Source organism: Leiobunum rupestre, chromosome 3, assembly GCF_980474605.1.
Source record: "Leiobunum rupestre chromosome 3, qqLeiRupe1.1.hap1, whole genome shotgun sequence".
Lineage (NCBI taxonomy): Eukaryota > Metazoa > Arthropoda > Arachnida > Opiliones > Sclerosomatidae > Leiobunum > Leiobunum rupestre.
Window position 1 is genome coordinate 33,650,266 of NC_143386.1, and position 27,736 is coordinate 33,678,001.

The following is a 27,736-nucleotide window of genomic DNA, read 5'->3' on the forward strand; positions in this document are numbered from 1 at the left end:
TATTAGAGCTTCTACTGACCCATTTTACATTAAACTTAAGACCTTTTCACACGAGCCAACTTTTGAAATGAAAATGCTGAGTCAGCAAAAATGGATCCATTTTTTTCTCACGTACTTTTTTGGTGGATCAACTCATCGAACTTTTATTCACACGAACCAACTAGTTCACTCAACTCAAGTTGACTCATCTAGTTGGGTCAAAAAGTTGGCTCGTGTGAAAAGGCCTTTAGAATTCAAAATACGAGCCAATTTTTCGGTTTTTTCTTTTACGTAAGGTAAAACGAGGGATTTTTCTTTTGCTTTTCTTTTAACAGGATTAGGGACATGATTATAGTCAAAAATGGATAATTTGAATATAGTAATTGGACTTTAAGTATTTCTTTATCGGCGGCAGCGTTATCGGAAAAAGATTCAATACAGGCTTTTGAATCTACATTACGGCCGACTTTGAACAAAATCGGCAATAAACACCTCGGGTACTCTCCTTGTTAGTAGAGGTACTAAGGGTACCAAAATTTAATGATTTATTATATTCTTCAGTTATTATATTTTCAAAGTGATCGTACGCTCTGTTTATATCTTTTAATTTATACAGATCTCTCCATGAAATTAGAGATAGGCCATTGGTAAATAGATTCAGATTTTTGATACTGAGATTTCTAATTCTGGTTAGTGGAGTATTAGGGATGTTTATATTATATATAATATAATATAAGACAGATAGGGTACTGATCGGAGATATGTATGGTAGAGAAGACACGTATCTGTGCAACAATGTTGGTAAACACCCCCTGTAGCAAATCGGAGTCGGGCCGACGTCGGCGGGAGACGCAATTCGCGGAGTCGGGTGGACGTTGGCCCACTGCACTATTTAGGGTCGAAGTGTCCTACTTGATTTAGGGTCGGCCCGACGTCGTATGTTCGACTTCTGCCGACTTTAAATGTTCGTCGTATGTACTCCGAAACATCGGTGGGCCGGTATGGCAAAGTAGGGTCGGGCCGACGTCGACGATCAAGATAAATACCCAAAATTACCGACGTCATCCCGACTAAGAATGTACTGTATAATTACGTCGAAACGACGTCGGCCGGACACCGTCAGGTAGTCGGGCCGACTTCCTTTTTGATATTTTATATGACTGAAAATGACCATGTAAAGTCATATATATAGCTATATAAATAGCTATATACATGTATGTAATAGGTGATGTCCCATGAACGGGAGTGAAGCAATGAATTTCTTTCCGTCGGAAAGCTCTTGAATCTAGGGTACATAGTTCTATAGTTTCTTGGGGCTTAATAAAACTAACTAGTAAATCTTCATTGAAAATATCTTACCCTAAAATATTTAGCTATATGAATATAACCTAATTGAGTTGAGATATTTTTTAATAAGGAAACATTCTCAGATTGAATATACGATCTTTTATGAAAAAATATAATGCAGAATAGATGTTATTTTAAAAATATTTCAATTTGTTTTATTAAATCGCCAAAGTTTCACAGTTTTGAGGGATTAATTGGCAAATAAAATGTCGGATATAAGTCGACCGTTGGTTGGGCTATAAATGTGTAATGTCTTTTTCAAGTCATGACAGCTATAACAATTCAAGGTCGGTGTTCGGATTCTAAATAGTTCCAATGCTTAGACTTTAAGAGTCGGCAAGTGGTCCAAAATGTTGAATCGCCATACCGACTTTAAAACGACCAAAAACGTTTTTACAAGGTACCTATTATCTCACAAAAGTTTAGGACTTTTGGAGTTGGTATTTGGACCAGGACCGAAAAGCTACTTTTCGACCAAAGACCGACTTTAAATCGACTCTTCGTGCTACAGGGTAAGTATTATTTTCGACCCAAAAAGTACTTAATGGTGTTAGAACCAAACGAGTGGTGTTTAAGAATTAAAGAAAAATAAGTCAGTTGAAAAGTATGAAGATAAAGATTTTTGGTCATTTTGTCGATCACGGTGTTCGCCAGCTCGTTTTATCTTTAATCTTGTAAACGATTAAATAAAAGAAATTTGACAATGCATATCACTTTTTCAATAAATTTTATTTAAAAATAAACAAAATTTTTAAAGCTAGCACTGTATATTTTATTGATTTAATCGTTTATCTATATAAGTATTCAAAAAGTTAGCACAGTATTTTTGGTAATATTTTGGGTTCATGAAACCGATAAGATGCCCAAAATCTCAATTATCAGAAAACCGTGTACTTAAGGTCTTTTTTAAGTCGGAAATTGCACTATAAATTTCGGTCGGCACCCTGACTAAGAAAAGTCTGAAATACGTACATATATTTTTTTAAAGATTAAGACTTTTTAGGTCGGCTTTTGGTCATGGACCTAAAACTACTTTTCAACCCAAGACCAACCCGTAAGCGACTCCCGTGTATTACAGTGGTCGCCACCCTGACTAAGAAAAGTCTGAAAAACGTACATATATTTTTTTATTCGAAAAAGATTAAACCTTTTTGGGTCGGTTTTTGGTCATGGATCTAAAACCGACTTTTCGACCAAAGACCGACCCGTAAGCGACTCCCGTGTGCTACAGGGGACGTTATCTATGCCAGATTCAGAGCTTCCCTGCGCTCTAGTAACCTCGAAAACGCACTTATAACTTGCAAAGATATCACATAGTTCATCTACTTTTGGGTTTTTTATTAAAAAATTAATGTTAAAATCGCCCATAATTATTTTAGATAATTTCGAAGTACCTAGTTTATTGGCAATATTTTCGCAGTGATTAAAAAACATTTTTATATCTGCCCTATGGTGGCGATATACAATAGCAATAGAGGTGTTTAGTTCCTGAATTTTGATTGCGTAGGTTTCAATATTTATATTAAAGAGAGCCAGATTATCAATCGGAAAAACACTAAGTGATTTCTTTCAGTAGAAACAAACGCCCCCTCCTTTTCTATCGCCAATACCATAGAAAATGAAATTAGGAACGTGTAAGACCTGGTCATTTCTGAACCAATTTTCGGTAACCGCGATAATATCAGGTTCAATATTTAAGCAATTTAGTTTGTATAGTAGATTGTCCAAAATACAATATGCCCTCGCGACATTGGCGTAAATAAGTGACATAATAAGAAATAAGAGACGGGTAAAGTAATCTAATTAATTTAATCTTTGGTTTCTACTTTATTTGCAGTTTTGTTATAATTGTATTGTACTCCTTCAATTTCAATTACCAAGTTTGATATGAATTTGCGGTATATTCCCATTCGATCGAAATCCCATTCGACCAAATTCAATATGTTTGACCTTTTGTTTTGTTTTTTACTTCTGCCCCGAGATATAGCAGGGTACGCAAAAAACGTTATACCTAAACAAAATTGCTACAGGTGTACTAACGGTAAGGTTAGGTTAGGTTAGGTTAGGTTAGGTTAGTCTCTCACTTCCATAGGGTGGCGCGCTTTTATAAATATATTTATGCTTTGAACTTTTTATTTATATCAAGAATACAATAATTCGAATAATTTCATTTTTTAATGTGAATGGTGAAGTTTGTAGCAATTGCGTCGAGTAAGGCTAACGCGACTTCTTCATTCGAACCCTCCTTTGTGAGCTATTTTCTCCATTTTAGCTAACTGGCTCCAATAAGACTATCAACACTTATTTATATAAGAAGTAAACCTATTTAAAAAATGTCTCATAAAAACGAAATTTGATGTACTATAAAAAATAATATAAACGTGCAAAATTGGGCTGTAAACCGCACAATTGGGATATTTTCGATCGATTGGGACTCAATGTTAAATCGTTTTCGAACGAATGGGATTTCGGTCGAATAGGACCAAAGCGAATTTGCCATTTTCCGTTTTCTCTCAAAAAGCTGTAGGCTCTAGGCGATTCTTATTGATATTCTTAATATTTCAGTTATCCAGCGTGTGGATAAGATCAAACTGTAGTACTATTAAGCATTTCGCCACGTCTACCTAATAAAATTGCATTTATCTAATATAGTGGTTCAACTAAATCAATTAAATGTTCACCGTTTTTCAAACTAGTGTGATTGCGTGTTTGCTTATGAAGTCCTTTAACAATCACAATCAACAGCTCTACTTACAAGTTATCAACAAGATAATTTCCCTATTCACTATTAATCTGGGTGTAAAATGTAATAATATAATGCTCAATACGCCACTAAAATCTAACTAACGTTACTCGTCTTGAGTTTGATAGCTAAAGTATTTAAAAGTCGGAATTATAACGATGAAATTAAAAACGTTTATTCAAAGGGTAATGATAAATTATAGCAACAAATCCATACTGATTAAAATATATATATCTGTATCTTAATATACTGTTGTAAAAACATATTTTGGTCGCTTTCTGTCAAAAGTAAGGTAAGCGATATATTTCATGATTCATTTAAAGATATATGATTAATCTATGAATTTACAAATACAAAAAATAGACTAGGGCACACACAACCATCCTTGAATGGGAAGTTCTGTGGGTTGGGTTTTAATAAATAAAAATATAAATAAATAATAACAAATAAAATATTTACTTCAATGTACACGCTATTAGTTTCTTCATTTACAGCTGATTGGAAGTCTACCAAAACAAAGATTGTAGGTCAACTGCAAATGCTTGAATACCCCTATTATAATTTGAAGTGGATTTTGGTCCTTAAATTCAATTTGACTAATGTACAAATTACAATTGAGGAAATGTGTGAAACTTGGTTTTATCATAATCAGGGTGACCAGGGAAAAGCTTTGAAAATTGTATAGGAAAAATAGGAATTTTGGGGGCGAATTATAGGAAAATATAGGAAACTAAATAGGCTAAGAAAAATATGGGAAAAATAATAAGGTAATTGTTGCATATCGGTATACTTCGACTTGAATCACCTAGAATATTAATAACGTTTTCAATTTTGTACACTGCTTTCCTGCATTATTGGATCACTTAGCGGATTTACAAAGCTCGTACATTTCAAGATTTTGTTCGAAAATGGCAGTATTTACACTAGATGATGACACGTACAAAAAAAGTTATTTCGTTTTCAAAAGACCGTGAAATTATAGGAAAATATAGGAAAATAGGTTAGAATAAAGGAAATTATAGGAAGGCATTAAAAATATATGACAATATAGGAAATATAGGAAGTCTGGTCACCCTGCATAATTCATGAGTAAAGATTAAACACGAACATCGTTCAAATAATTTTCGTGGTGCCGTTACCTATCAAAACCTTTACCCCAGTAAATTTATCTATGCCTCTTAAAATAATGAATTGACCTAAACACTTTTTCCCTCCAGTGAACTTCATTCCTTGCCCACGTCAATGAAACTACTTTCAAATATACTTTATCACGTACGTACCTCATTTCCTTTGTTCTTACAAAAATGTGTAACTTTTAATTAAATATTCCGTGAGAGTGTAATTTTTAATTAAAGATTCCGTAACAGAATCTCACTTAGAATTCAAGGAAAACCACCAAGGACTATTTTATTTTACATTTAATGCTTCGAAGATGTGTTTCTGGTTCGTTTATACATGTAAAAATATAAAAAACATTCTCGCTCGAATTTGAAAGTTTAAAGATTTTATCTTACCATGTCAACGTAAAAAAAGTTAAAAAATGACTTCTTTATACCAAGAATTATCTCGTGCCTGCACCTGAACTCTCATTCCCAAAAGTAAATTAAAAGGTCTGGAGCAAAAACACCTTGAATAAAAATATTTTGAAGGTTTCTTCTTATATTAGAGACCATTTTGATCACTGGATTAGTCAGTGTCGGTAATAAGTCCTTTTCAGAACGGATTTTCTTCTTTTACACGAAATATGTCGGTTATCAGAGTACTTTCAAACATTATATATTCCGTTTTAAATTGGTCATTTAAAACTAAATACGGACAAGTTTTATATTTTAATATATTATTGGTAATCGTTATTCACACGATATCATTAGGCGCGGTATTTCAAATAACATCAGCGCAATGGCAGACTATACTATTCCGTAAGTCACACTATTATTCCTTACACCAGTACATAATTGTTCAGTTAAGTTATATTTACCGTGCTCTTAATTAATATTTTACTAGATAACTTTGTAAGTATTTTTCAATACTACCGCGAATACTTCCGTACTGCTTAGCCCTTTTCGTTCAAACTTTCTGTTGATAGGTCACACCCAGTATAGAATGATGACACCTGTCGTTTTATTTGAACTTTCCCGCCATCTTAGAAAATGGCGGATGGAAAATATTTCACTTAAGTAATAAATTTCTTTGTGTTTGACACTTTTCACAGAAATGTTCTGATAGTTGGTCACATTCAGCAGATGAGTCCTATTATTTTACTTCCCCGCCATCTTAGAAAATGGCGGATGGAAAATATTTCACTTAAGTAATAATTTCCTTAGTGTTTAGCCCTTTTCACAGAAATTTTCTGATAGTTGGTCACATTCAGCAGATGAGACCTACTATTTTACTTCCCCGCCATCTTAGAAAATGGCGAATTACAAAAAATGCGGTAGCTTCCGTAGGGCTTAGATTTTTCGCCGCAATTTTCTTTTGGTCAATTAGTAACACCTAGCACGTGAGACCTTTATTTTTGGTTGAATTCCGATGCCATTTTGTAAAATGGTAGACCCAATAGGTAATAACCACGGTAAAAAGTTGGGCCAATTTTTACTGAAATTCTACGGCAAGGAAGAAAAGGAAAATTAAAATATAAAATTCAGTGCCTTTTTTACTCTAAGCTAAGCTATAGTAGTTTCTGTTGATATTCGTTTCGATGGTTTTTGAATTGGTAATTTATCGGAGCCATTGATTTACCATAATAAACCATGAACTAATAACTCTTTACACTCCTAGTGTGCATTGATTTCTACACAACGCTATAGGCATGAGTATCGACAAATCGGGAAAAGTTAGAAAATTTCGAGGGGTAAGACACTCTCAGATAATCTGTACACCGAGTTCGTGCATTTAGCACTGTTAAAGGTGCACATTTTCAAGAGTTCGAGAGTTCCATTTAGCACTGGCAAAGGTACGGCAGTGTACACCGAGTTCGCAGAGTGTCTTACCCCTCGGAAAATTTCGTCCAATGCAATGTAATGTTATGTTACATTCCTTACGTTACTTTGTTTTATGTAATAATTATTATACAGGGTGCTTCTTGGTGTTGCGCTTGTACAGCCTACTTTCAGGGGCTAGTAGGCCGCACTTTGAAGCTCTCTGGCGCTCTTTTAACGCATCGTTGGAAAATGGGGAAAAAACAGGCATGTTTCTCAACTCACCCCTAGAACTCCTTAATTTTTTTGCATCACATTTTGAAACTCCTTGTATAACCAATAGCCATATTTTTTTCACGCGGTATATAAATTTTGAAACAGCTTTCTACGATATTCCTAATAAAATTCTATAAAATGAAGGTACTTTAAAGAAACCGAAGAATACGGATAACTTGAGTAGTTCCGGCACGTGCTTAGATGTTATCTCACTTAGCCGGTAAAATACTTCCCGAAAATTTAATCACATATTAATATTCTTTCAATACTGCCTTATAACGAGGTCGTAACAGAGTCATTGAAGAAAATAAGTTTTTTTTCCTTATTTTACACAAACATTGTTACAATGTTACCTAAAAAATGTTCAAATTTACTCAAACTTGATGAAATTTACCTAAATGTGGTCCACCCATTTCGTGATTTTAAACCCCATACTTTTTTAAATGGAGATTTTCTTGGTTTTAAGTGGTCAAAATTATTTATTTATGTAATTTGGACCACATTTAGGTAAATTTCATCAAGTTTGGGTAAATTGAAACAATTTTAGGGTAAATTTGTAACAAATTTGGGTAAAATAAGGAAAAAATCTTATTTTGGTTGTAAGTGGCCAAAAACATTTTCGGTTGCCATGGCAAATCGAACGGGTAGTGCAACGTCTCCTTTTGGGAAATTTCATATCTCATATAGGTCTAAATTACGCCCGACTTTGAACAAAATCGGCAATAAACACCTCGGGTACTCTCCTTGTTAGTACGATGACGAAATATGTAAAACCATAAGTCTATAATGTTGTTCCATAAGTTTGTCACTTTAGGGAATATTTTACCGAGAGCTAGTAACGAAGTGACGTCATCAAAAGATGAAAATCTCCACCTGGCGAGGCGCTGTAAAGGCTACGTGTGACGCGGGAGCAAGTGGACGCAAAACTGCGACGAAGCCGGAAATGCAGTTTGTCTTGTGAAAAGCTCTCAGTAAAAGTGTTGCATGTGAAGAATAGGAAGTGTCACACTTATGTAACAATATTATACAATTATGTTAAAACGTAATACATTACATTTCCATTTTCCTTTTTATAATTCCTCTTTCATTTCATTTCATTACATTACATCTATATACAGGGTGTTTTTTGTTGAATAAGTGATTTTTTACGAAATATACTTAGGTTGAAATTTCACCAATCAATGTTCCCGCGGTTACGTAAAAATTCACCGGTCCGAACCAAAAAAGCACCCTGTATATCATTATAAATCTAATTTAAATTATTATTCAATACATTATTAAAAGGGCATTTTATCAAATGAACATAATATATCATTCAGTGATTACAATTTATCTTCGGGTAACTATCAAGGAATGTACCGGAGGTGTTACCCACCGATTTTGTTTAAACTCGGTTATCATGTACCCCTCAATGTAACTTGAAAAACCTGCAAGGGAAAAGTTACGCTGGGCTTTCATTTTGCCATGGCAACCGAAAACGTTTTTGACAACACGGAATGAAAATTTTACCGATTATAATTTTGTTACGAAAAAATGCACAAAACTAATCAAAAGTTGATCAAATATATCAAATTCTCCAGTTTTTATTTAACTTAACCAAATAATGAAGTCTTAACATTTTATAATTAAATTTCTTAAAATTTGATCAAGGTTGATCAATTTTGATCATCTTTGTAATTTTTAGCATTCAGTAATTTTTTTTCTTAAAATTTGTGTTATTTTTCCAATTACAATAGTTTTTACCCTATTCCGTTTATTTTATTGATTTTTATCTTACTTTGATCAAATTTAACTTAATTATTTTGGTCAAATTCACCAAAACTAACCAAAAATTGATAAAATATGTCAATTCCACCAATGTGTACCTTATTTTACACTAATAAATCAAGTTTCATAATTTTTTATTAAATTTTTTCAACTTTGTTTAAAACAGATAATTTGATCAAAGTTGGTCAAATTTGTTTTTTTCCCCAAATTTAAAACAAATATGAGATATTTCACCAACTATGCCTATTGCTCGATTTTTCTTAGAAATATAATTTTTTTACCATTTTTTGATCAACTTTGTTCAAAAGTTGATAAATTATATTATTTTCGTCAATTTTGATAACATTTTTCTCTTTTTAAAATTTTGAAAGGGCCCTTATAATCGGTCAGATTCCCATGTTATTTTAAATGGGAAAATTTTCATTTCGTGTTGTCAAAAACATTGTCGGTTGCCATGGCAAAACGAAAGCCCAGCGTAACTTTTCCCTTACAGGTTTTTCAAGTGACATAACCGAGTTTGAACGAAATCGGTGGGTAACACCTCGGGTACATTCCTTGTAAGAATATGCGAGAAGAGCAACAGACTTTGGAACCATTATCGCATACGTTATAGGTCAATAAATCTGCATTTTAATCACGAAACGTAAACCTAGATGGCGATCATCTGCGCGAAAGTGTGACACAAAAAAATGCGATAACGGTTTTAGGACATATATTTAAAGATTTATTTATAAAAAAATATATAATTTTAATTTAAAAAAAATATATATATATACACACATATATATATATACATATATATATACATATATTAAAATATAAAACAAATTGTTGCTGACTAGAAAATGTTTTAAGGGGGGAAGTTAACTGCACCGTTTTGGATGACCTCTGCCGAACTTAAGAATAATTAAAAATAAATAAGGTAAACACTGTGATCTCGACCTTGAATATTATAATCTTCAAGATACACTATCATCTTATAATAAAAACGTGTTAGTAATCAAGGTTAATGGTTATTGGGAAGTATTTTCACATAAACCCAAAATCCCGATATCCTACGCATCGTCTTTGAATAGAGTTTCATTAAGTTCACCTAATCTAAAGTTGTTGTTTAAAATAGATGAATACTTTTATTATCAGTCCTTCAAAATGAAAATAAAACGAGAAGGTTAACCGCCAACAGAAAATAAAATTAAAAGGTATAAAAAATACCGTTAATTTTCAAAGACGCTATAGATCGATTATCTGATTTATATTTCTTGCGTGTAATGATTATAAAGAAAGGGGATTTCTACAAGACTTCGCGTAAGATTAAATATAAAAAAAATTGTTACTATGAAGAAAAGTTTAAAATTGGTATTTGGCATTTTTGGAATTTAAAAATTCTGATTTTTCAATTTTAGAATTTATAGATTTTTACACAATTAGTTGTTCTTTCCTATATAATTGTTCAACACTTTACTTCTATGGGTTTTGCAAACTAAAATTTAATTTATATTCAATGAAATCTTATTCATTATGTTTTATTAATTTGGTTTATCAATTATTTTCTTTTAAAAGTCATGATTTAATTCAGCCAACCCTGGAAAATAATTAATTTAAATAGTATCAATCAAAATAAAATCTTCCATAGTGACTTAGGCTTACCTTGAATTTTAATTCTTGTAGAACCATTTTTTTCAGTTTTTAGTGAAATACCTTAAATGATTTAAATCAATGATCTTAATAAAAGTAATATGATTGAAATTAGCCGGCCTTGGAAAATAATTAATTAAAATAGTATCAATCAAAATATAAATCTAAACTAAAATCTTTAAATTCCATATAGTAACTTAGGCTCACCTTGAATTTAAGTCTTGCAGAACCTTTTTTGGCAGTTTTTAGTGAAACACCTTAAGTGAGTTTAATCAATGATCTTAATAAAAGTAATATGATTGAAATTAGCCGACCCTGGAAAATAATTAATTAAAATTATGTCAATCAAAATATAATTAATAATTTTAATCTTTTAAGTTCATGGTAATATGATAATGAAGTACTTAAAAATAAATTCAATTGATAATCCAAGCGCTTCATCTTTTAAGTACTTATCTTATTAACATTTACTTTAAATATTTTAATATTTTTGATTATTTTGATGTACTTAATTTAAAAATTTACGATAAATTAATTAACTTTAATGTATTTTTTTTGGTAACAGATGCTTTCTACTATTTTCTATCATCGATGGGAATAACCGCAGGAGCTCACCGACTATTTTCTCACCGCGCTTACAAAGCCCGCTTACCTTTGCGCATATTCCTGCTCTTCTGTAATGCTTTAGCTCTACAGGTAAATTTACAATTTTCTGGTATTTGTATCTCGAGGTTAGAAAACATTTAGTTTTTGGGTAATTTTACATTTGAAGAGAGTAAAAACGAAATATAATTTATATAATTAATTTATTTATGGGTCATTCCAGGACAGATTTTCCCACTTGTTCACCCGACCATCGCCAAATTTCGTGAAAACTTGTATTTAGGGTTCTTTTGGCCGTAGAAGTTGATTCTGAAATTGTCAGGAAGATTGGTTTAGTGGTTGCTGAGATACGGGGTATTCACATTTTTGAAAATGACCTTGAACCCTACCATTAACCATTTTTTATCTCAGCTTCTACTTAACCCAAAAATTCAAAGAAGGGCTCATTTTAAAGGAATTGAAGAGCGCAATGTAACTAAGCACGTAGGTTCATGCTATATATAAGATAAAATACAATAAATCAAGTTTTAAATAGTTGACCTTTGACCCTGAAAATAGCTCATTTTTAATTTTCAAAATTTAATTTTTTTCCGCATTCCCTATACGCGCTTTAGTTGCAGTCAAAAAACTGCGAGGGTAATATTTTTTGTTTTCGAGAAAAAAAATATTTTGTATACCCCTCCTTAACTTTTATTAAGCCTATGACAAACATTTTGCCGAGCATTTCGTCATTTATTTGTAAAGTTCGCTTCCATAAAAAATGAATATGTAAATTTCCTTCCAGAGGAACATGTTTTGGTGGTGCCGCGATCACCGGACTCACCACAAATTCGTGGACACGGACGCCGACCCGTACAGCATTGGAAGAGGATTCTTTTTCGCGCACATCGGATGGCTGCTGGTGAAGAAGCACCCGGATGTCACTCGAAAAGGAAGAACCCTGGATTTAAGTGATTTGGAAGCCGATGCAGCCCTCATGTTCCAAAAAAAGTGATACAGTTGAACAAAGCTTACTTAAGCGTATACTAAACTTAATAGCTCTTTCTATAAAATTATATATACGCATTCATGTATAAAAAGTGTTATTTTTTGGAGCGCGCGCTTCCGAATATTTCCGTGTAGAGGATCTCGTGCGTTTTCACGCGAGCTCATCAAAAACCAAAATATGCACTCGCTCTCTAACTTTAACTGCACGATACATTTAACGTAATCACGTGACCTCTCGTATTTTATATAAAGAGCTATTGGTAACCTTAAAAAGGGGAAAATTCGAATTGAGAAATCGCTGTTAAAGCAAGTTAGCAAAGGGGCGGCTCTATAAAAAAGTAAAAAAAACGTAAAAAAAATGCTTCTAAAGCGTTTCTAGGTGGACCGTGGAAGCTAGGAGCAACAAACACAAGGAGAACGCAGCTAGCCTTTAAACACGCTAACGCAGTGTTGTGGACAAATTTCATTGGACGAACCTTTACACTAAACGTTTTACGTACGGTGGGGGGAAGACAATTTCCGAATTTCCCCCTTCCGACGGCAGCAGGCGCTAAAGCGGCTAACCAATGAAAATTGTACACATGAAAATCCACGATTTTTGACGGGTTGCGTTCTCCATGTGCGGGGTGCTGTGTTTGCCGCTCCTAGGTGGCAGCACCTTCCGAGGACTTAGACGAAAGGCGAACTGTCTCCTATTTATTGGCTTCCCGAAACCACGTGTTTAATAAGTTAATAATCAATTGATTCTGAAAAGCCAATCAACGCGAGAAGCTCCCAATTTGCCACACCTTTTAGGCTAGATTTTGATGCTTACTAAACTTGTTTCGATTAATACGCTAACGACATCTAGTGCGAGCGAATGCAACTATACAGGAGCCGTCACTTGATTTAAATAATCAGCAGGTGACTTTATTTATCAGCATTGGTATTAAACGTATTAACAGATACAAGAACAGGTCAAAAACTAAATTTCAAAAAAGGAATTTTTTTTTGTTGAACTTGTACCCATAGAGTAATCCACTCACATAGAGTGGAAGGCTATCAGCGAAACTTGTTAACACTTTTCGTACGCAGCGTCTTGTTTGCCAGGCGTGAAAGAAACAAGTTGGCTAAGTTGATGTACAATATCTGGTTAAAAAAGTAAGTTTATACTCACACCATCGCTCTTCGGACTATATTTATTCACGAGTCCAAAACAGGTTGGCCCGTTAAGATTAATGTTTCATGCGCTTCCATTGGGCATTCCGCTCTATGTAAATGGCTTACTCTATGCTTGTACCAGACGTTTTAGCATTTTTCAGTTTAGTACTCAGTATATCGAACTAAATGAGCTAAGTTAATACGAACCACCGATATTGGTTGGTTAGTCGCACTCCAAATTCCCTGCGAAGTACTGGTCTAATAATGAAAATTCTGGCTATTTTCAACACGTTTTAATTCGTTTTTGATTCGAAGGTCTATTTGCTTCTTTATTTTACTTTCGATGACCTATTTGTCAGAGTAATTCGTAAGATTTGTAATATCTTTAAATTCGTCTAGCGTTTAGCTATTCTGGCCCTTTTACACGATGGAATTTTCATCCTTGTATACACTCTTTTACGCACGTATTCTCCACCCCTGGATACCCTTCATCTACCGGAAGGCCAAGGGGTCGGACACTTGCCATTATTTTGGACGGGATTTCGGGATTTCGTAGATATTTTGGCTATTTTGTCATTACTTTTTGAAGTGATTTTGGGATTTCAATGTTAATTTACCATAGAGAGAGTTGAAAGATTTTGCGATTTTAGACAAAGTGTACGGGATTTTGGTAAATGTCCGACCCCTCGCGGATGCGCCCTAGCCGTGATACATAAATGCATTTAAAAGAGTCTATATTACCGTTTTTTGGTGTGAAATGAAAGTGGGTGGATGCACACTGCAGATACGTTAGAATATTTCTCAAGTTGGATTTGTGGAAAAACGTTAATTTGATAAGAAGATACGTTCGAGATTTACTCGGTTCTATTCGATAATTAAGAACATCGAATCGAATATCGAATCGAATGTAAAAAGTACCCGAATCGAATATCGAATCGAATGTAAAAAGTACCGGAATCGAATATCGAATCGAATGTAAAAAGGACCCGAATCGAATTCTTAGAATTCGGAATAATCGGATACGAATCGAATATTGAATCAAATGTAAAAAGTACCCGAATCGAATACTTAGAATTCGGAATAATCGGATACGAATCGAATATCGAATCGAATGTAAAAAGTACCCGAATCGAATACTTAGAATTCGGAATAATCGGATACGAATCGAATGTAAAAAGTACCCGAATCGAATACTTAGAATTCGGAATAATCGGATACGAATCGAATATCGAATCGAATGTAAAAAGTACCCGAATCGAATACTTAGAATTCGGAATAATCGGATACGAATTGAATATTGAATCGAATACTTAGAATTCGGAATAATCGGATACGAATTGAATATCGAATCGAATGTAAAAAGTACCCGAATCGAATACTTAGAATTCGGAATAATCGGATACGAATCGAATATCGAATCGAATACTTAGAATTCGGAATAATCGGATACGAATTGAATATCGAATCGAATGTAAAAAGTACCCAAATCGAATACTTAGAATTCGGAATAACCGAATACAAATTGAATCTTCGAGCTAGGGATTGTTTTATTCGAATCGAATGTCGAAGCGCGAATCGATTCATCGAATAATTCTGGTACGAATCGAATCAAACCCCGTACACGTGCTTACGTCATTTATTGATTTACAAAATATACTAGTTAGTCCAGTCAACGAATGCTCAAAAAAAGGTATATAGGGAAATTTTGGGAACACAATTTTTGAATTGGTAACTTTGTTTGGACTAGTTAGGAGGTGAACATATCAAAAGTCCCCGCCCGTAGCCCTTGAGCCGGGGGGGGGAGGAGGGGGTTTGAAGGTCCCATTTTTCGGGTTTTCGCTTATATATCGGAAACTATGTGTCCTAGCGACATGGTAACTCTATACACAATGAAAGCTGATTAAATTTGCTACAGGTCTTACTCAGTCACGGTTTTTGATATCTTGCATAGTTTTCGAGATATCCGCTCTTGAATGTCTGTAATTTTGGAAAAAAACATTTTTGCCTCACATTTTTTGCTCTTTTTGACCGGATAACCCTTCAACGATGCACCCAAAAAATAAATTCCGGCCTTAGTGTAGTAGAGCATTAAATTCACTTCAATAATATATATTACTTTACTATTTTATCTATTTTCCTTCCAATGTTAAAGCAATTTCAGTGTTGAGCGTGAAATCTGAAGTTTTCCGACAACTGCCGACTAATGAATCTTTCAATTTCTCACCATTCCCAGTCAACATATTGGCCAAAATATGCACCATTATGTACACATAGTGAGTACTGGACGTCTATATAGCACAGATACTCATTTTAGAATATATACTGACCAGGCGACCAGCATCCTCACACTTAATTAAAGAAGACCTAGACCATTTTAATGGGAAAATATGTTGCTATGACCAACGTTGTGCATATATGAGTGTTTATAAGGCATTGGGATAGTGACGAGAAGTGAAGTCACATTGGCTAGTTGGCTGATTTTGCCATCACCCCTCTCTTTACTGGCTTTTTAAAGGGAAACTATCCCTTTTTCACCCAATTTAGAAACATCAGGACTCGATGCAGTCACTTCCTCATCACATACAAAACACTTGCTGGTCATTTTGTGACACCAAAACATAACACTGAAACAAACAAAACAAACTATGACAAAAACAAACAAATGAGCAGGGCCGTAGCTAGGGCTGGGCGGCCGGGGCGGCCGCCCCGCGCGCGTGATAGGGTATAGGGGCGCCAAAATTGATCCATATTATTATATTAGGGGGCGCCAAAATTGCAGCTCACCCCTGGCGCCATTTTCTCTAGCTACGGGCCTGCAAATGAGTGCCCAATTAGGTTATAACTAGCAGTAAAGCACAAAAACAGTTATTTTTGTGTAAAAATAACCTAACCATGTCAGAAAATGCTAGCCGAAACGCTGAAACTATGAGACGCATTATCGTAGCGATCGCCGTCTATTATTTATATTAGATACAATAAATCTTCAATAAAACAGCTAAAAATAACTTAAATTGATTAAAAATTACAACACATCCTGTTCTAAAAATCCCAACTAAACCTCCCTTTCTACGATTGGAAATTGCAGGCGTTTAAAATCAAAAGGCATATCGGTTGGTATTATGAGTATGCGTGGAATGAATACGGCCCGGGCAAAGGTGCCTGCGTGACACAGATAGAGAGGGAGGGGGAGCTGTGAAAAGGGAACGAACGCCAGCGAAAATGGTCGAAGCATGGACACGGTATATATGTATATCATGTTCCTAAAACTCGAAAACGGTTAGCTCTAGAGCTTTGAAATTTTAACTCAATGTTCAGGGCCTGATTTCCAACTAAACGCGGCTTATTTCAAATACCTGACATGGTTATTAATCTAATTCAATTTTACTCATAATTCAATTTTAATTTACTTCACTTTGGACTTCCACCCCTTTGCTTCCCTTACATCCTCTCTTTAGTTCCTTGCGCCCGTCCCGACCTTTAACGGGTTAGTGTGAAATTCGTAGAAGGGGAGTTAGTGTGAAAGAAAGGGACTTCGTAGAAAGGGAGGATTAGTTGGGATTTTTAAGTACAGGACGTGTTGCGTTTTTGCTACAGCGTTTACCTTTCTTACGTACAAATCAGATTTAATTCATTAAAACTAAGACCCCGGGCGAGGCCGGGTATTAAAGCTAGTAAATAATAAAATAATACATCATTGGAAGGTAAATAATCTAATTTTTAATTAATTTCAGTTATTTTTAGCTGTTTTATTGAAGATTTATTGTATTTAACATAAATAATAGACGGCGATCGCTACGATAATACGTCTCATAGTTTCAGCGTTTCGGCTAACATTTTCTGACATGGTTAGGTTATTTTTACACAAAAATAAACTGTTTTTGTGCTTTACTGCTAGTTATAACCTAATTGGGCACTCATTTGTGTGTTTTTGTCATAGTTTGTTTTGTTTGTTTCAGTGGGATGCTTTGGTGTCACAAAATGACCAGCAAGTGTTTTGTATGTGATGAGGAAGTGACTGCATCGAGTCCTGATGTTTCTAAATTGGGTGAAAAAGGGATAGTTTCCCTTTAAAAAGCCAGTAAAGAGAGGGGTGATGGCAAAATCAGCCAACTAGCCAATGTGACTTCACTTCTCGTCACTATCCCAATGCCTTATAAACACTCATATATGCACAACGTTAGTTATAGCAACATATTTTCCCATTAAAATGGTCTAGGTCTTCTTTAATTAAGTGTGAGGATGCTGGTCGCCTGGTCAGCGGCCCCACTAGTATATATTCTAAAATGAGTATCTGTGTTATATAGACGTCCAGTACTCACTATGTGTACATAATGGTGCATATTTTGGCCAATATGTTGACTGGGAATGGTGAGAAATTGAAAGATTCATTAGTCGGCAGTTGTCGGAAAACTTCAGATTTCACGCTCAACACTGAAATTGCTTTAACATTGGAAGGAAAATAGATAAAATAGTAAAGTAATATATATTATTGAAGTGAATTTAATGCTCTACTACACTAAGGCCGGAATTTATTTTTTGGGTGCATCGTTGAAGGGTTATCCGGTCAAAAAGAGCAAAAAATGTGAGGCAAAATTTTTTTTTCCAAAATTACAGACATTCAAGAGCTGATATCTCGAAAACTATGCAAGATATCAAAAACCGTGACTGAGTAAGACCTGTAGCAAATTTAATCAGCTTTCATTGTGTATAGAGTTACCATGTCGCTAGGACGCATAGTTTCCGATATATAAGCGAAAACCCGAAAAATGGGACCTTCAAACCCCCTCCTCCCCCCCCCGGCTCAAGGGCTACGGGCGGGGACTTTTGATATGTTCACCTCCTAACTAGTCCAAACAAAGTTACCAAGTCAAAAATTGTGTTCCCAAAATTTCCCTATATACCTTTTCGTTGCCTGGACTAAGTGTTATGTTTACTGTTTCAAAGTCTCTTTTTTAACCGCGAAGTTTATTATTTGTGTCTTTACCACACCCCCCTCCCTCAAAATACAAATTTATTTATTAGGTCGCAACCTACCGGTTTATGAAAAACATCTCAATTAAAAATGAAACTTATTTTTGTTTAATACTGCAAATTTGAGGTAAAAGCTTTCTGGGAAGTCACTACTGAAATTGTGAATCGCGTAACACAATTGTAAGGTTATAACTCCATGAATCGTAATTATGTCGTCAGTGCAGATAAAATTCGTTCCCAGTTGTAATGAGCATCGTTGTGAGTCCTGTCAACAGACGTTATCGTCCCAATCCAGTGGGAAAACATCTCATTTATGGAGCCATTTGCTAAGAAAACTCCCAGAACAGTACAAGCAAGCGATAGAAGCATCGGCTAAAAAAAGCTTTTCGCCATTGGCCAAATATCCAGAAAAACGGTCACTTCAACTTCAAGTGAAATACAGAGTAAGAAAACCAAGACATTGCCACTTGAACAGTGGCGGCTTAAGAAGACTGGGTCCCCGGGGCGGCAATGTTTTGTGACGCCCCCCAGGACCACGGGTCCTTCGTTTCGCACCCCCCGTCGAGCCCTAAAACATTCTTCAAGTTCACCCCCCCCCCTCGACTGGGCGAACCGCCCCCCTTGCCCCCCCTTACGCCGCCACTGCACTTGAACACAAGGGAAAACATGATAAAGCCGTTCGGAACTACGTCGTCGTTGACGGTTGACCCTTTGAAGCTATCGCTGGTTCCGGGTTTAAGCAATTGAGTGCCGAGCTAACTAACAACCAGTACAGTCCCCCACATCCTACAACCGTGTCTCGAAGACTAGAGGACATGAGAATGGAACTTGAAAAAAAATGCACTTAACGCTGAAGAGTCATGTTGATACTTCACGTATATCTATAACGTTCGATCACTAGAAAAGCAACAACGGCAGTAACTATTTGATCATTGCATATGCGAGCAAGATTGGTTATTGTACTCCAAATGCCTATCGGTGTCAAACTTAGAAATTCGCAGTCCATACTTCGGCGGCTACGGAAAATATTATTAGGAAACAACTGGACTTCTACAATATACACTTATCTCAAGTGTTTTACGCTACAACAGACACTACTAACTATATGCCTTGAACTGCTAGACTTTTGAGAGTAAAATGGCTAGGTTGTGCCACTCAAAAAATACAACTTTCGTTGGCTGTTCAAATAACGATAAAACATTTGATTAAGAACGCTCATCGAATTGGTGCATTCTTTCACTCATCTACAGTAGGCGCAAGCATCTAGTTGACATCGAATTGGCGGAATCTCCGCCCCCACTATAGTCCAAGAGCCCATGCCGTGCTCTTACCAAATATCGCTAAATGAACCTTCAAATCTGAACCAAGAGGCGTATAAGATTAAAAAACTAATTTCGACCAATATCAGGTGATATCAATTTTCAAGGTCGCCGGAAGTGACGTCACGTGGTTCGTTTTTCCGGAAAGCCCCACTTTGACCCGTAAGACAAACAGTTCTTTGTTACAAATCACTAACCTAAATAAAAAATACCTTGACCCATCGTGTACCTTATCACATGCTTATTTTGTCATAGGCTCTTGGACTACTAGACACGGTAACTAGATTCAATAGTACGTACAATCTTGGATTAATAATAGTAGTTACTATCTGGATATATCACTTGGAAATAATCTTATCAGCAAATGGATAATTTCCAAAACTCCCGTAACTCGTAGCCTTCTACTAGGCAGAACCCGTAACAAACATATAGAGTGATATATTCAGGTATCAAGTACTATTATGTATCCAAGGTACAATCTACTACTTTGAAAAATGAAGTTTCTGTATCTCTAGCGCTTGTGGAATCTACGGAAAAGAAAAACTGTCCACCATCGGTTTTAACTCAACAATTGAAAGATACTTTGGAATTGTCCTGGCCAAATTTTAAAGATAATGGCGGAAGCGACATCAATTTTCAGCACCAACACATCGGTCACGGTCAGTTTAATTATTCCGCTAATAACCACTCTGAAAGATGAAGTAAAAAAAGCATCGGCAAAAGGAGTCAATGCGAAATTTCGAACCAGTTGAACGACCGTTTCGATCTAACTAACGAGCACTTGCTTGCCGCGACATTTGTAGACCCACGATTTAAAAACACTTTATTTTCCGACCTGGCAACTGTGGATGTAAAACGTCACTTGAACGACCTTGTTGGAAACAACGAAGACAATGGTAATATACTACAATCACCTGAAATTTCAGGCCAAGAGTTTCCGAACAGTGTGTCAGAATTTATAGCCCGGTGTACCTGGCAACAGGGGCCATACCACCAGAGGCCTATCATCATAGTGCCCTACGCCAGCGTTCCCAAGCCCAGACAGGTGACAAATCCAGCATGGGTAGTAGTACCCTACAACTGATGGTTAATCAGATATTAACAATAAATAAAACAATTTGCTTCGATTACTTAAAATTATTAAAAACCAACTATTTCTTTATTAGAGGGAATATTACTTCCAAGGCAACCTTTAACGATGACCCTTACAGTTCCTTACAAAACCACTAAACCCGGGCATCTAAAAGAAAAAGGCGGCAGCGGCAAAAATTGAAACCTTACGGCACGACAAAAAACCAAGGAGTAATATTACCTTTAACCCGGAAAAGAGCCGCCATTTGCTTTAAAAAAACCACACATCTATCGTTTTAAGTGGTAATAGCTGCGTAGTAAAATCAAACATTGATTACGGTTCGATTCGATTCGACTTTTCATTATTCGGGTATTCGAAGCGAATATTCGCTTCGTTATAATTTCCCGAATCGAAGTGGATTCAGTATTCGATTCGACTACTTCGAATCAAAATGATTCTATTCTATATTCGGAAATGATAAAAGAAATATCGATTCTTCGTTATAGCTTTAATCTACGAATCGAATCGAATTTTTCACGAAAATATTCGAAGTCGAATAGTAAATCGAAGATTCGCGATGCCCTATATTTCTAAAACCTTTTAAACTGAACATATCCATCTCAATCGGTTAGATTTTAGTAAATTTAAATACTAATTTTAATCAACCAATATAAGTCTAAACAAAAGATAAGAAATTAATATCTGGAGTTTAGATATGACTAACACATTAAAGGGGAACGTCCAAGCTTTTCCAAATATCACCTTATTTGCATATCAAAAGATCAGCAAGACGTTCAATATACTTACAGGTACCTTTTTTGTCTTGAAAAAATAGTTTGGGCCTAAAAGGTTGAAACGCAAAATAATGCCAAGTATTTGGGTTTGAATTTTCGCCGCCATCTTAACTTTTAAAATCGCGCCATTTAGGCTTAGGTCTCGTATAACTGGAAGGTGCCGCGCGTACAAAACAAATCTTTCGCGTCTTCAGCAGCGCGCGCTTTAATGTGGTTTTTCTGTCTCACCGATTTCTCACCAGGTGTCGCAGCGGACGCGCGCTTTTCAATTTCCCGAAATTTCTTTATTTCATTGAAAATTAACCACTTAATATTTTTTTGCGGGTTTCGCCATAAATTTTAGTTTTTAACGTGCTATAGGGCTATCTAACTGGCTAAAACTTGACCGTTCCTCTTTAAGTGCTCTTCTAAGGGGGCATCCGAACCTCTAGTACTGTTGTAGGCGTTGTTATTCCAATCAAATAACTATCGTAGATAAATAATAACAAACTAGTTGAATATATGAAGCAACTATAAGAACCTGACGTACATAAAGACTTCACTGGAAAATGCACCGATTGATAGGCATGTATCCACATAGATGCCCGATACGATAGCAGTTTTAAGTCTTTCAATACGTGTAAGAGTGTGTGATGTAGCGCATTTTCAAAATTTACAATGTACTTGATTGTAACGAAAATGTGATTATAACTATATTTTTCAATTTGAACAGATATTACGTATTTCTGACGACGATTTTCGCCATACTTTTGCCACTACTGATTCCAGTCGTCTTTTGGAATGAGAGCGTTTGTATGGCCATCTCAGTTTGCACCCTCCGATATGTGATATTTTTGCACGGCACTTTCAGCGTCAATAGCTTCGCCCACATGTGGGGTGACAGGCCTTACGACCAGACCATGACCTCGAGGGAGAATCGGCTCGTGTCCTTCATTGCCATGGGCGAAGGTTTCCACAATTTCCATCACGCGTTTCCGAGCGATTACGCCACCAGCGAATTGGGCTTAAGACTTAACATCTCGGCGGTATTTATCAAACTCATGTCCCATTTAGGACTCGCCTACGACTTGAAGACGGCGAATCCGGAATTGGTATTGAAACGCTCCTTAAGAACAGGACCCTCTACGAAACAAAAATGATAAGATCACGTGAATGTAAACGCGGATCTCTTCAGATTTGGACTCTCACGAAAAGTCCTAAAAAGTCACCGAAACAATTTATGTTTTTTTCATTTGAATCGCAAAACTTCACTTTAAAGTACAAAATTAAGCAATACCGAAAACAATGTTTGAAAGGAGTTGTTCATAAATAACGTACCGCACTTATGAGGGTCAATGCAATAAGTTTGATTCTTTTCAGAATCAAAATCATTATTTTTTTAAGGTAAACTAGTATATTAATATTTGGTTGTCTCATTTATGATTAGGTTTTTAGATGTTAAACAATAAAAAATATACTTCATTTTGAATGTAATTTAAAATTTTACGGTTTTTATAACTTTTATACTTGAGGGTGTCAAAGTATTTTAACAGAATTTAGGGGATGTGGCCAGGGGTGGATTACACTGACGGCGCCCCTAGGCATAGAAAATGTTTGCGCCCCTTGGCCTTGATCTAATTAGACGTTACAGTCCAGTCATGTGGGTATGAATAGGATGTGACCAGGATATGAAAAAGATTTAAGATAAGTTTTTTAAATATAAACAAAACATTTGTTTTATTTGCTCCTTTATCTACATCAGCTTTCATCTGCACTTTTGTTCGGAAAATGCATTTAAAATATCCGAGTAATCGATTGAGATCTTTAACTCCTTTTCAATTGCCACTTTTCGTCCGAAAGGTTTGCTCTCAAATAATTCTTTATTCTCTTCAACGGTCGAGCAATTAGTAGCTGGTGTTCAAACAAACATACTATGGAACCAGGTTAGGTAAAGTTGGGATAATATTTTGTTCGTTAATAACGCGACATAATCGTAATATTGCTTTCTTTTCGACGTCGGGAATTTCAAGGGTTTTCAAATATAATCGAATATGCAAGCACTTCTCCGTGAAGGATTCTTCCAAATGTTTGTGATAGTGCACTTGTAACGCCTTAAGCCTGGTTTTCACTGTGCTAAAAAACAGCGGAATTGGCTTTCCGCGCCGTTTTACGGAAAGCTCGCGATATTCCACGAACAAGCGCGGAATGGAAGTTCTATTTTTCCGAATTTTTAAAACGCAACGCAATGTGCTAACCAATCAGTGAAGATCATGCGTTGACGTCACTAGCTCACTACTCTCGGTTTGATTCAATTTGTTAGACATTGTTATTGTAATTTAGTCAGTTTATCACGATGACTTCTAAACAAAAAAGAATGAATGGTAGTCAACAGGAGTTATTCGTAGAAGAGGTTCGCGCTTATCCTTTTTTATATGACAAAGCAAATAGATGTTTTAAAAACAATGAAATGAAAGACAATCGGTGGACTGCAGCTATTGGAGCTATCTATGGCGTTCATTTTAATTCTGTGAGTCAGTAAAGATACAATTTTCAGAGCATGCGCTATCGAAACCGCCAAATTACAAAGCGCTTGAAAAAATCCCCAGTGAAAACCAGGTGCGGAAAAGCCTTGGAAAATCCGCCGGAAATATTTTTGCGTAAAACAATTTTCGCGACTCAGTTCAGAGGACACAAGACCTACTATAGCCAAAAACGTATCAACTCTAAATTTTTCCTCGTCCCCATTAATCTACTTCTCCAAATCGGGTCTCATCAGGAAGAAGTTTTCGTATCCTTTTTCGCTTGCTGTCTAATTTATTTAAACTTTTATTTAGCTTTTTTTTCGTAGTAATGAAACAGGTTACGCATACTATTAACATAACCAATAAGTAACTGATAAAGCTCCAAAACCATTTGAATGTCAATTTCAACATTTTGCAATTTTTGACTAAGAACGTGAAATCTGTTTAAAAGCGAACTCCAGAAAAAAGCCATGAAAGCTGATTCAAGTCGTTCCAACTGTTTTCGGAATCCGGCAGCCTCATTTCGGGTGACTGGTTTCACAAAAGAATTTTCACTTATTGTTTTTAAGGCTTCAATAATATAATTACAATTTTCACTCAAATTGTGCAGACCAGCGTGTATCGGAAAGTCTTTTTAAACTCTATTACTTGGTGGCAATACATACAGGGTGTTAAATTGAAATGATACCAGGACAATAACTACAAATGTATTTTAGCTAGGAATTTGAAACTTTTAGGACGCACAGAACGTGCAGGGGGGGACGATGGAAATTTCCATGACCTTGAACCCGGTCTTCAAGGTAATCTAAACTTTATTTCGAGAACCATTAGAGATACAAGGTTGGTTTCAATTAGAAAAGTGTTCCCTATTACATTTTAGGTGTATTAAAGTTTGATCCTTCCTTATTTGACCAATAACAAGTAACCCGGCCACCTGTTACTTGATCACGCACAAGCAACATTGCTTATATGGTCGAAGGTGGTGCCTTGGGTATTAGCTCTATTAAAAAAAAAAAAAAAAAAAACATGATGGAGGTCGTTATGAAAATAATGTACCAGAGACCATGTTGAAGGTCTAATAACTCGAATAATACTCATGCTAGAGTATCACAAATTGCTAGACATACTCATCTGGTAGGGAATCTTAAGAAATTGCCCACTCGGATAACCTTTAACTCATGGTTCAAAGTCATTCAAAGAGTATCTCGAGAACCAATGGATTGAGAGAAAAAGGTCCAATTTGAAAGGTTACCATTGTGGTGGTTTACATCAGGTTAAAGACATTAAAAAGACATTTTGAGTTATTGGCCCTCGTTTCGTTTTTAGTTAACACCCTGTATATTAAAATAAAAACGGGTAAAGATAATTAATAGTGGAGAAAAAAGAACAAGCTTTTTGAGAACTTTCGGCAGCGCAAACTCCAACAAGATTCAAAGAATGTGCCGAGCACTGTATATATACTGCGTAAGGGTTGACATTATTTATTCGAGCCTGCAGCCCGCTATAAATTCCTGACATATTACTCGCGTTGTTGAACGATTGACCACGACAATTTTCGATATTTAAGTCATGGGACTCCAAGGTACTTACTAATGCATTTTCTAGATATTCCGATTTGTGGCCAATTTTTGGAAGAAAGTCGATAAACCTTTCGATTGGAATACCAGTACAACACGTTACAAATCGTTGAGTCGACGCTTATAGAAAAATATATGGCTTCCTTGATTTCTTTAATAATATGAGGTCACATTCGACGCAATCAGTTTTAAGAATTCGTTACAAACGTTACTGGAGATAGGATATTTTGCAACGACCTGCATTACCGTAACGGTCGATATGCTTTTCTAAAAATGGATCAAATTCTGCTATAGTAAGCTCTAAGGCCATCATGTAATTTCCATTGTAGTGGATCCAAATTTTTCATCTTTTCGTCGAAATGGAAAACCTAGGCTTCAAAGTTTCTAACCAATAATTAAATTAATTTTCTATATCAGATTTTAATTGAGAATCAACTCTTCCTAATACGGTGGTTCTCTTCACATAAGCCAATTGGCTCGCTCTATGTTCGGCCAAATTTCCATGCTGACTAAGACGGTTTGTAATGTTGTTCCATTCACATAATACCGTCGTTGCTAAACTACATTTTCCTCCAAATAATCGACAAGGTGCGCAAAAAACAGCTTTTAAGCTCTCCGAGTATACCATATATTCCTGCAGTTTCACTTCACCATTTAAATGTTGTCGTTCAAAGACAGTTTTTGATAAAGCCCTTTCTTTGTCACCAAACATTCGTTTTGAAAGGCTAAAATAACTCTCGATGTTCTGTATTATTCCATATTTTAATAAATAATCAATAGTAAAATCATTTATAATTCACTTACTACGGGTATAGAAGAATGAAAAAAACCATTCAAATATTGTACCGGTCGAAAACTGGGTCTAGAGGAAATCTTAGAGGAAAGGGACACCGTGATTGGTTTGCTTTAGATCCTTGTACACGCATGCGCATTTACGATTTTTATGTTTTTATTTTATTAAACATGGTTGCCCTTCAAAACATATTCACGAAAGGATCTTTGTCATTGACCTCTTATATTTGTTTGTAAACTTCAATGGATTATAGAGTTATTTTCAATAATCTTAAATAGACAGAAAACCATCATGTATCAAAATAAATCAGTTAAAAGGTAATAATAGCTTTATTTTGGTTAACGTTGACGGTCTATTTTGAAACTAAGTCAAAATTAACGTTTAAAAGAGCTCTAAGACTTTGGATTTGTCATAGCTGACGAACTTTCAAAAATTTAATTGTAACGGAAAAAACCTTCAAAATATATATTTATTTTGGCTATAGGTGGCACTAGCGTCGGGTCCACGTCACATCCAACCCCCCCCCCCTTTTCAAACCAAACCTTCCTTTGGGAAGAAGACTGGCGAGCTTGTTAATTTTTTTTAACCGTCTATTGCGGGACTGCTGACGTTTATTATTTCGACCGTTTTAACTTTGCTATCGGTTTCATCGTTATTCGTGTCAACTAAATTCACCGAAGAAACTGATATTTCAGGATTTGAAACATCTAAGTCCATACATTTCATGTTGTCGTTTTCTGCTTTATAATATTTGAGACTAGAACTCACAGATAATTCACAAATTTCAATCTGGGAATTAGACCATACTACAAAAGAATCTAATTTTCGCATTTTCGTTATTAATTCGTGATCTTTTTCTCATTTTTGAAGAGCATTTTTCTTTTTCTGAAAACCACTCAGTTTATTTTTTGAACTCGTAATGCCTATAAACCGAATAGAAAAAATAGAAAAATACAAACTAGCTGTTGACTTCCGGTTTTGTTTTGAAAATTAGAAACAAATTAGGCAAAATTTTACTATAGCTGCCCCCCACCCGATGTTTTTTAATATTTTTTTAAAGAATGCACGATGTGGTTTATTTTATAGGCAAAACGGCTAAAATGGGTTAAAAAACGGCTAATATGCATTGAAATAGTGCTAATAGTTTTGTGCTTGTTGCAGCATACTTCCAGGGGCTAGTAGGCCACACTTTAAAGCCCTCTGGCGCTCTTTTAACTCATCGTAGCAAAATGGGGAAAACAGGCATACTTCTCAACTCACCCTCCATAAAAACTTGTAGAGGTTAACGGTAATAGTGAGTGTAGGGAGCTGTTG

General features: G+C 35.5%; 1 protein-coding gene across 1 annotated transcript; it reads left to right on the forward strand.

Annotated features, from left to right (window-relative positions):
* Positions 1–5,813: 5,813 nt before the first annotated feature.
* Positions 5,814–22,690, forward strand: LOC149951548 (acyl-CoA desaturase 1-like). The gene is made up of 4 exons (XM_090169582.1): positions 5,814–5,988; positions 11,231–11,361; positions 12,053–12,258; positions 22,264–22,690. The coding sequence occupies exons 1-4, from the start codon at positions 5,814–5,816 to the stop codon at positions 22,688–22,690; spliced, it is 939 nt and encodes a 312-aa protein (XP_090025708.1).
* Positions 22,691–27,736: the final 5,046 nt, after the last annotated feature.